Source organism: Triticum aestivum, chromosome 1A (genome assembly GCF_018294505.1).
Source record: "Triticum aestivum cultivar Chinese Spring chromosome 1A, IWGSC CS RefSeq v2.1, whole genome shotgun sequence".
NCBI lineage: Eukaryota > Viridiplantae > Streptophyta > Magnoliopsida > Poales > Poaceae > Triticum > Triticum aestivum.
In genome coordinates, this window is record NC_057794.1 from 564,173,460 (window position 1) to 564,184,629 (window position 11,170).

General features: G+C 44.0%; 1 protein-coding gene across 1 annotated transcript; it reads left to right on the plus strand.

Moving 5' to 3' along the window:
- The first annotated feature begins 556 nt into the window (after nucleotides 1-556).
- On the plus strand, nucleotides 557-9,695 carry LOC123068170 (guanylate-binding protein 4). Its single transcript, XM_044490652.1, has 14 exons — nucleotides 557-886; nucleotides 2,799-2,960; nucleotides 3,660-3,725; nucleotides 3,908-4,051; nucleotides 4,220-4,333; nucleotides 4,462-4,563; nucleotides 5,303-5,488; nucleotides 6,213-6,302; nucleotides 6,378-6,512; nucleotides 6,851-6,973; nucleotides 7,094-7,179; nucleotides 7,591-8,203; nucleotides 8,299-8,376; nucleotides 8,460-9,695. Exons 1-14 carry the CDS (start codon nucleotides 626-628, stop codon nucleotides 9,507-9,509), a joined length of 3,210 nt encoding a protein of 1,069 aa, XP_044346587.1. The 5' UTR covers nucleotides 557-625; the 3' UTR covers nucleotides 9,510-9,695.
- The last annotated feature ends 1,475 nt before the right edge of the window (nucleotides 9,696-11,170 follow it).

The window sequence follows — 11,170 nt, forward strand, 5'->3', positions numbered from 1 at the left end:
TTATTTTCTACCCTCGCCCGTGGCCCAATACGATGCGCGGGAAGAGAAACCTTGAGCGAGCCATCCCCCACGCGATCGCTTGATGCGATAAATAGCGTTCGCCGTAAGGGAGAGGGAAAGCCCACAATGAAGATCCACCGAGAAAGCCCACTGTGGTAGAAAAGCGAAGCCCACAAGCCCAAGGAGGAATGTCACCCTTATTTCTGGCTGGAGCGCACCGACCTTGCCTATAAAAAACAAAAAGACCAACGAAGCGAACCGACCAAGGCCCCACCCCACCGAGGTCCAGCCAGCGCAACGGGCGTCGCCTCCAGCCCAAAAGCCGACCGACCGCCACGTCGCCTCCAACACCGCGTCCGCGTTGGTTCTACTCCAACTCGAAGAAACCAAACCCTCGACTCGACCCCCCACGGACGACGGACGCAGCTCCTCTGACGTACGGCGCACTCGCTGACGTGTGGACCCGGACCCACGCGTCAGTGGCCCAACGTCAGGTGGCCGTACGTCAGGGGACACGCCTGCTCCTCCTCCGCCCCATCTCCGCATTCCCCTCCCCTTTTGAAACAAACACAGGCAGCGCGACAGAGAGAGACCGAAGCCCTTGACGGCGACTCACGACGGCGCGATGCTCCAGAGGCTGGGCCTGCGCGGGAGCCCCAGCGCCGCGGCGGGCGACGCGGCGGCCGCCTCCCCCGCCTCCTCCCCCGCGGCGCCCGCCGCGGCGGGGGGCCTGGGCCGCCCGCTGCGGCTCGTCTACTGCGACGACAAGGGCAAGTTCGTCATGGACCCGGAGGCCGTCGCCGCGCTGCAGCTCGTCAAGGGCCCCGTCGGCGTCGTCTCCGTCTGCGGCCGCGCGCGCCAGGGCAAGAGCTTCGTCCTCAACCAGGTACCCTTTCCCTCTGGGCCCCTCGCGGGGGCGTTTCGATTGGCTTGGCTCGTCGGCGAATGCGCGCCTAGGGTTTCCGCGGCTCGGTAGATCGGCGCGTTTGGCTCCGGCGTGAGGACGTTCGGGAGATGCAAGGGGTGGTTTGGCGACCCGAGTGTGCGGGTTAGGGTGGATTTGGGGTTCTAGGGTTTAGTTATTTGTTGGAATTGCAGCGGGATTCGGTTGGGGTTTTACCGTGAGTGAACTCACTCTGCTGGAGTGGACGATTTGGGACCCTAGTTGGAACTCAGAGTGCAGATTTCGCAGCTGGTTCGGGGTGGATAAAACGTTTAATGCTGAAGAATATTTGTTGTGTCAGTATGTTATAAGAGGATACATTTTATTTGTGAGGAGGACTTCATCAGTAATATAAACCAGTTCCAACTCCTGGTGGAATAGTTGAACTACAAAATTGGCAGGACAAACACAGTTGAGATTGAGATGCAGTGATTGGCGTCATCTTTCCAAAACCATTGCTACTGTTTGTTGTTAGGTGCCTCTAGCATGAGAGTGCTTGGAAGACCCAATGGACAATTTAGCAACTGGAGTCGTATTTGGGTGGTTTAGGGTTATAGGGTTTAGGTGCCTCTACTACACACTTGTGATTTCGTTGGTTCTACCGTGTGCTCACTTTGTTGGACCTTTGGCTTCGCTTAACACATACAAAATTTGTAACCGGTCTGGCATTAAACCCCAAGATATCTCTTGGAATAGTGGAACTATAAAGTTGGTAGAATTGCAAACTTGATACTAACAAGACGAGAAAACTGCAAAAGTTAATTCAAACAATCATTTGAGATGGAAATACAGTGATTGACGTCATCGTGACAAAATCGTTGGTACTGCTGTTAGGTACCTCTGGCCATAACGACACGATTTTGGGTGGCAAGTTACCAGGATATATTTAGGCCTCCTTTGGTTCATAGGATAGACATTTTATAGGAATAGAAAAATCATAGGAAGTGAGATGACATGCATCTCAATTCCTGTAGAGGAAGAGATGTCATTTGGTGCATAGGATAGGAATTTTTCCATTGAGTCTAGGCTAATGTTTTTTTCCCTCCAAAATGTGAAGGATTGATTCCTATCCTACATATGAATAGGAATCCATTCCTACAAACCAAAGGGCTTCAAAGGAATTTATCCTTTGCAAATCCTAACCTATAGAATTCCTATAAAATTCCTACAAACCAAAGGAGGCCTTAAGTTTTATGTACTTCTGTTTTAGAGTGCATGTATGACATGCTTGATTGTAAGTCATAAAGGAAAGTGTATGATAAAACTGCTAAAGTTAATTCAAACAATCATTTGAGATGGAAATACAGTGATTGACGTCATCTTGACAAGATCATTGGTACTGCTGTTAGGTGCCTCAGGCCATAACGACATGATTTTGGGTGGTAAGATACCAGGATCCAGTATCTTCTGTTGCAGAGTACATGTATGGCATACTTGATTATAAGTCATAAAGGAAAGTGTGAACGATAAAACAGGAACATTGAACCACATCGTTAAGAGACAATACATTGCCAGGTCATTGAATGCACAGTGTTTTGGATTAAAAGTATTTTGTACTTCGGAAATAGAAACTGCTAACACATGAATAGAGGCTGACATCTCATAGCGTGATGTGTAGTATGTACCGAACAAAAATATAACCAGTTACTTCTATCAGCTCCATCAGATGAAGCTCACATTCAAATCCTTATCCTATTAATCCATCAGACTGTGTCAGAAGGTTTTTTCTTGCATGGATGGATGGATGTACTTGAACCTTTGTGTTTGTTTTGCTAAATAATACTCCCTTGCTGCATGCTTTTCAACCTCGCTCTCCATTTCATCATCAGACGATAATAATTATCTACGTATGCAGCTTCTAGGGCGAAGCAGTGGTTTTCAAGTTGCATCGACACACAAACCTTGCACCAAGGGACTTTGGATGTGGAGTGCACCTTTGAAGAGGACTGGTCTTGATGGAACTGAATACAATCTTGTATTATTGGACACTGAAGGCATTGATGCTTATGACCAAACGGTATGTTGTGTAACTTTACTTTGAAACTGACAATGTCATGGTCTGCTAAATGATCCTGGAGAATGTCTTTATTTATTTGGGATCACATTTATTTGAGTAGCTAGTTGAATTTTGATGTTGAGATGGTCAAAAGATTTTCTACTTCCAATATTTATGGGTTTTCCTTCAATGCCACGGTTATGACTATGACTTGTTGGGACATACAGATTTCTCATGTCAATTTTGTCAATTCTATTTTTGTCCATATAAATACAGTCTGCAAATTTCGTGTGGTGTTTTTTTTTTAACTTACCAGGCGATGTGCAGTTAGTAGTTTTTTCCCCATCAGTATAAACAGAAGCTATATATTTAAAGCGTGATGGTCATTTCTGTTGACATTCTTATCACGTTTAGATTCAGTATACCTTATTCTGGAGTGTTTTCTCTCTCCAACTATTCCTAGTGAGATGTTCACAACTCTGTGTTAGGACATCAACCTTCTCTCTGCTAGTTGGCTATTTGTTCAAAGATAGGTTGCTAACTAAATAGTTTTCTATATTCCGTTTACACAATTTCATGTTTTCTAATTGTAATTTTGAGCAATGTTTGTTGTCTTTTTTTGCTTCTGGTGATTTTTTTATGGTTGCTTATGTGCATTAGGATATAATTTTCGATCTGCTTTCTATTCTATTGTCTTATTACTCTTTCCTTTTTTGACAGGGCACCTACAGTATCCAAATATTTTCGTTGGCTGTTTTGTTATCAAGCATGTTCATATACAACCAGGTATATTTCTGAGCGAGTGACTAAGGTTTCTGCTATCTATTTTTTTGGAGGGCATGCTACAGTGATACTGCAGAAGCTTGTGTAGTCCCTGGTCATATATGAGGAGCTGATCAGTAAGCTTGCTTGTTTTCCCCCATTTCATACTCTAATCTATTTTCTTGAAACCTTGTTGCTTCTTCCAGATGGGAGGGATAGATGAAGCCTCAATTGACCGTCTTTCACTAGTCACAGAAATGACAAAGCACATACGGGTTAGGGCCTCAGGTGGAAGGTCCAGTGCCTCTGAACTTGGGCACTTCTCACCTGTCTTTGTTTGGCTGTTGAGGGTAAGATATTGTCTTTATTTTGTCCTAATAAAGTCTATTTGCACTTCATATGATGGTTATGTAATTGTACATACATGTTCTATCAAACATCTCCGGTGTTTAACCATACCTGCATTTCCTTTCGTAAATATTTGAAAATCACTGGCTTGTTGATTTTGGTACCAACAGGACTTCTACTTGGACCTGTCTGAAGACAACAGAAAAATTACACCAAGAGATTACCTTGAACTAGCTCTAAGGCCTGTTCAAAGTGGCGGAAGAGATGTATCTTCTAAGAACGCGGTATGGTGGCAGGACTTCCTTCTAATGCTTGTCTGCTTAAGTAAATTTGCATACATACTGTTGTGATTTATCTTTTTGTAACATATCTTAAAGATACTGATGCATCTTTTTCTCAACATATCTGAAAGATACGGGAGTCAATCCGCGCTCTTTTTCCAGACAGGGAATGCTTTACACTTGTGCGACCTGTGAACAATGAGAAAGATCTCCAGCGCCTTGATCAACTTCCTGTAAGTATTATTCCTGTCAACTGCAATGGACAACCTACCATAGTACCATTTTATGGCAATGTCCGCAAGAAGCAAACCATGTATCATTACCATTCGGGTAAAATCTTATTTTTGCAAAGCTTTTCTTATTAGCTTATCTATAATGCCTAGTGTAAGATTAGGAGAGTTATCCATGCAGTTCATTGTTAGACAATGAATGCTTTTTTTGCTTAAGAGTAGAAGTTGTTACAGGAAAATTCTCTGAAGATTGTATGTACTCCCTCCGTTCGGAATTACTTGTCTCGGATATGGATGTATCTAGAACTAAAATACGTCTAGATACGTCCATTTCTGCGACAAGTAATTCTGAACGGAGGGAGTACTTGGTTTAGCAAGATATGGTGCAAATGAATGTTTTGTGTGTTCCCTTAGAGTTCTGCACATTATAATTTTATACATTTTCGTTATGGTCTTATTTGCTTAAGTGTTTGTTCTTGATAAATGCTCTTTATTTTCCTGAAAGAAAGCAGTTGCATTCTACTGCACATATTTCTATATATTTGCTCACAACTGTACAAATGAAAAGCCATAGCTAAATCTAAGCTAATCTAGGCTAAGTTAGAAGTACAGAGCAACAAAGTTACCTAAAATTTGTACCACAGCTGGATGCCTAAAAGCCAGTTTTTTTGTTCTTGACGAATGCTTTCATTTCTGTACTATCTATTTTTTTTTGTCTGCTTAGTTTGTCTCTTGTTTGCAGATGAATACATTTCGTCCAGAGTTTACATCTGGCCTGGATGCTTTCACAAAATTTGTGTTTGATCGCACAAGACCTAAACAACTTGGAGCTAGTACCATGACAGGCCCCATCCTTGCTGGGCTGACACAATCATTTCTTGATGCGATTAATACTGGTGCAGTCCCGACAATATCTTCTTCATGGCAGGTATGCCCAAATTGATGACGGTATTATGATTCATGTCTTATGTTGTTCTTATGTATAAATCGCACAACCAACTGTTGGTATTGCTTGCAATTTAATTACGACAATGCTATTGAAAAACATACCTGTTCTGCAGTATATTCATTTAAATTGCTTTCTACCTTTTTAGCCCATTCCGATCCATAAGCATTTAAAGAGTTTAAACTGTTGTAGAGCTCATTTGCAGCAGGTAATATTTGGAGGAAATGGTGCGTGCTTTATATCCGCTAGATTTTTATGTCATTATAAATATAACTTAGTGATTATGATGTTATGGATGACATGCTGTGAATTATCACTTAAATTACATAATTGCTTAGTGGAGTAAGAAGGTAAGATATGAACAGTTCAGAGAACTGACTAAAGTATATTGAGGCAACGGATGAAAGGACTTTATGAACATTTTTGAGAAATGACACACTTAGTGATATGAGGTGACAAAAAATGGTCTGGTGAGCAACTACAGTTATTCGTTAGGACTTTATGAACATTTTAGAGAAATTATACATGTAGTGATATGAGGTGACAAAAATGATCTGATGACCAACTACAGTCATTTGTTTTTTGAGGGGGTGGGGGGGGCCACCGATTCACTGCTCTTTTGTTACTGTGTCCCTACTGTTCTATCACGATTTTGATATCTGATTTCTGTTGAGGAGGAGCTGTCTCATAGTTTTTTGTTATGCAGAGTGTGGAGGAAGCTGAATGTCGTAGGGCATATGATTCTGCTGTGGATACTTACAATTCTTCTTTTGACTGCAAAAAACCAGCAGAAGAGGTAGGCATTGCTAATAAGCAAGATGCATTTCTCCTTCCACTTTTTTGGGAGGTTCTGATAGGTTGGTTTTGGCAGGATGCTTTGCAAGAAGCACATGAACGTGCAATGAACAAGGCCATTAGTGTTTTTAATGCCTCTGCTTTTGGTGCTGGGTCAGCTCGTTCTAAATTTGAAAAGCTTCTTCAGACTACTCTAAGGAAGAGATTTGAGGTGACTGCTGCTCCTCATCTACTACTTCAGTTGACCATGCCTGCTATTACTTGTCTTTCTCATTAATGTTCCATCAATCCATAGGTGCTTGCTGTTAAAGTACTCCATGTGATTCATAATATAAGTGGTTTTAGAATTTCTACCATTCATAGAGTTTTAGGCTTGATCATTGATGTAAAAAGAATTACCAATGTGAAGAATTTCATAATATATGATTTTTTTGTTTGTTTGAAGTTATGGCCTAAGTGTCATTTCATAATATATGCACTACTTATATTGTGAATCAGAGGGAGTACATCAGTACCAAAGTGTGCTAAATGATAATGCTATGAATGCAGGATTTTAAAAGGAATGCTTTTCTAGAGGCCGATTTGCAATGTTCAAATAAAATACAGAGCATGGAGTCAAAAGTGCGGGCAGCATGTAACCGTCCTGATTCAAAGTTGGATGATGTAGTCAGGGTAAGACTATTTTAAGCTTTTCTCTGAGATGCAATACTGCAAACCGTTGGAATGCTGTATTCATTTTATTTTAGCTTAAAGTTCAATAATACTAACACAATTATGTTTGATATAATGCAGATCCTTGATGGCCTCCTCATGGAGTATGAGGCGACTTCTTATGGGCCGAAGAAATGGACAAAGCTCGTTACATTTCTGCATCAGTGGTAAGCACCTCATCATTGTTCGTAATGTTTTCATTTTGGGACATGATATATCGTAATTTGTACTTTGAATTTGATAATATAACTTTGAAGCTACGCGGTTCAAGTTGGCTGCATGTAGGGATACACAAGCGGCGCACGCTTTTGCCTGTTTCCTATTCAAACTGCTCAAATCAGTTATAGCTCGTATTTGCTGGGTTAGTTTACATTGTACTATCTACTTGATTAAGCGTGGGCTTAGTGGACGCGCTGCTTGCAACCTTAGCTGTATGATATACTTTCAGGAACCAAATCTATCCTTTGTTACCATCTTTACATTATCTGTTCTGCTGAACATCTTAACCATGGCCCTCACTTGTTTTATTTGCTTGTGTATTCACTTAAATTTCATCATATGCCAATGAATTGCTGCAGTTTGGCGGGCCCAATGCTAGACCTTTTCAGAAAACAATTGGAGCATATAGATGCTGAAAGGAATGCCCTGAGACTGAAATGCAGTTCAAGCGATGATAAGGTATCATTGCTCAGGAAGCAACTAGAGGCAAGTGAGGGGCACAGAGCTGAGTATTTAAGGCGCTATGAGGAAACTATCAATGATAAGCAGAAAATGTCAAAGGATTACTCTGTTCGAATAGCTGAACTTCAAAACAAGGTTAGCAAGTTGGATGAACGCTGTCAGAGCTTGTCTTCTGCCCTTGAACAAGCAAAACGAGAATGTGCTGATTGGAAGAGCAAATACGATCACTGCATTTCACAGCAGAAGGCAGATGAAAGCAAGTTAAAATCCCTGATTGCTTCTCTGGAATCTCGGGTAAGCATCAGTGAGGGCAGATTATCTGCTGTACGAGAGCAGGCTGAATCTGCTCAAGAGGAAGCTTCTGAGTGGAAACGTAAATATGAATATGCTGCCAATGAGGCCAAAACAGCTCTTGAAAGAGCAGCTTCAGCACAGGAACGCACAAATAAGAAAGTGCAAGAAAGGGAAGATGCATTGAGGGCAGAACTTGCTACCCAGCTGCACGAGAAGGTAAACCTTTCTCTTGCACTCGACATTTTACCTTCTGAATTTTAGTTGCGTGCGTTCTTGGTTGTTTACTTTTTAGTTCCTCGTTCTGTCAACAGGAAGAACTGATAGCTACATTGAATGCAAAAATCAACCAAACTGAAGTTCACAAGACAAGTTTGATGTCGAGGCTTGAGGTACCCGCCCTCCACCTCCCTCCCTCCCTCCTTTCCCGCCCTCAAATGCGATGTAACATGTAATGTCTCATGGCCAAATGCAGGTTACTGAAGCAAAGTTGAAGAACCACGAGTCAGATTCAGTGGCTCTGAAGGGAGAAATCAGATCATTGACTGATAACTTGGAGTCTATTAAAACTGAAGCTCAGTCCCGTGAGAAGGAAGTGAGGATCCTGGAACAAGAAAAGAACCATCTTCAGGAGAAGTTCCTATCTGAGTGCAAAAAGTTTGATGAGGCCGACATGAGGTGCAAGGATGCTGAAAGGGAGGCTAAACGAGCAGTCGAGTTGGCTGATTTAGCTCGTGTAGAAGCTGCTGCTGCTCAGAGAGACAAGGGTGAAGCTCAGCGACTAGCAATGGAGAGACTCACTTTGATAGAAAGAATGGAGCGACAGGTTGAAACTCTAGAGCGCGAGAAAAGTAAGATGGTGGAAGAAATGGAGCGGCTTCATCAGTCTGAGTTGGATGCTCTATCCAAGGTCAGGATGCTTGACGAGAGGGTTGATGAGAGGGAAAAGCAGATTGGGGAGATGTTGGAACAGAACAACCAGCAGAGATCCAACACGGTCCAAGTGCTTGAGAGTCTGCTGGCAACAGAGCGTGAAGCTTGCGCTGAAGCCAATAAGAGAGCCGAGGCCCTGTCACTGCAGCTGCAGTCAACCCAAGGCAAGCTGGACATGCTCCAGCAGGAGCTCACCTCTGTTCGGCTCAACGAAACTGCACTTGACAGCAAGGTGAAGGCCTCCTACTCTAGGCGCACGAGGGGCGAAGCCACCGAGTCCGTCCATTACATGGACGTCGACAACGACGACACCGGGAGGCGAAGGAAAAGGTCGAAGAGCACAACGAGCCCGTTCAAGAACAATCACACGGAGGATGGCGGATCCGTGTTCTTCGGAGAGGACACGAACAACGGGAGCCAGCAGTTGGAGGGGACGGAGACCGAGACCGAGGACTACACCAAGTTCACGGTGCTGAAGCTGAAGCAGGAGCTGACCAAGCAGGGGTTCGGCGCCCAGCTGCTGCAGCTGAAGAACCCCAACAAGAAGGACATCGTCGCCTTGTATGAGAAGCACGTCGTTGGCGGCGCTTGACTGCCTCTTCCTCAACAATATGTAACACATCATTTTAACTCGTGTGCTAATTCTAGATTTCGTGCAGCGTTGTGTGCTGGTGACACGTTTTAGGTCAGATTGTGAAACAGCATATGTATAACTTGGCGTGGGACTTGTTGGTTTGTGGACTTTGTTGTTCAGGATCTGTGCGCTTTGCTTTCTTCACTTGCACATAAACTTTCCTGAGCCTTGTTTCAGCAATGCATCTCCGCGTTATCCAATTGTAGCTTGAGATTGATCTGGTGATCTTAGAAGTCACAGGGCTGAGCATGCGACAACCTCTGCTCACATCGTTGAGCCCAGCCATCAGTTCTCGCAGCGTCGGGGACTGCGCGCTTGGCTTTCTTCATTTGCTTCTCTCTGTCCTGCAGTTCCAAAGGCTTTTGTTAATGCAGATTTGAACCCTTTCCAGGTAGGGATACGATGCTACCATTGGACTTGGAGTGTGGTTGAAGTTATCTTCTTGAGATAACTCTATTTTCTTCAGGTTTTCTTTGAGAGTGTGAGTTCTATTTTGTACGCTCAAGGCTTTGGGTATGGATCGGAGTCTCTTTTCTCGCAGATTGCAAGATTCTTGCATATGCAGCTGAAAAGCTAGGAACCCACTATCCAAGCCCGGCCACTGGAGTATCAGGCGGCTTCTAGCAAACTGCTTCCATGCGGCTTCTTCTCTGGTTCCTTGTGAAGTTCGTGAGCTGAGCTGGAGCTCTCCATTTGGCTCATGGGTGTGGGGCGTCTCGAGCTCGGCGTTTGCAATGGAATTCTTCCTTTCCTTAGACTGTTCACCAGGTACATGAAATCGTATTGATTGTGGTTTGACGTGTGCATGGGAGTATATCTTGCCGTGTAAGCATTCATAACCAGGACTTGAAGAATATCTCACACGTACCATGCATGTGGCAAAATCCTATGGGTTAAGGTAGCCGCTGATCTTCAACGAGTTAAGGTAAGCAACCGATTGTGCCGCCAGTCCGTCCGCCACAGCGCCACTGTTAATCATCTGTCTGGTCCATACTACTCCCTCCGTAATCTAATATAAAAGCGTTTAGAATACTAAAGTAGTGATCTAAACGCTTTTATATTAGTTTACAGAGGGAGTACATGGGAACCTCCCCTACAAATTACTGGAGACATTCAGAAGAGGATGGAGCAGTTTGGCATGGCTGAAGTTGTGCATGAAGGGAGGGAACCGAATGTTGAACTTGAAGCTCATGATTTGGCCGGCCAAGGCCTCGGCCCTCTCTCGCCGCCTATTCCATCGCCGTGTGTGTATATTATGGCGTCGCTCACGTCCTTGCGCCAAACCACTCGTTGGCATTCGCTCCGTGCCACATAGCTCCACCTGGGCACGAAGGGTCCCGTACGGACAGACGCGGCGTTCAGGTACTGGTTGGACGCAGCACCTGCTCGATCGCAGCCGGCAGTAGCCTCGGCCGGGTCCGCTTCTTCCTCCGTGGACAACAGCTCGTGCATCAAGCTCGCGCCCGTGCATGCCATCTGCGGTTGCCGCCGGCAGTTGAGTTGACGACGTCCACTATTAGAGCTACTCCCTCCGTTCCTAAATACTTGTCTTTCTAGGCATTTCAATAAGTGACTACATACGGAGCAAAATGAGTGAATCTACACGTTAAAATATGTCT

Coding starts and splice junctions, on each gene's coding strand:
- LOC123068170 (XM_044490652.1), top strand. CDS start 626: ATGCTCCAGAGGCTGGGCCTGCGCGGGAGCCCCAGCGCCGCGGCGGGC. Junction 887..2,798: donor AGAGCTTCGTCCTCAACCAG/GTACCCTTTCCC, acceptor CTACGTATGCAG/CTTCTAGGGCGAAGCAGTGG. Junction 5,489..6,212: donor CAATATCTTCTTCATGGCAG/GTATGCCCAAAT, acceptor TTTGTTATGCAG/AGTGTGGAGGAAGCTGAATG.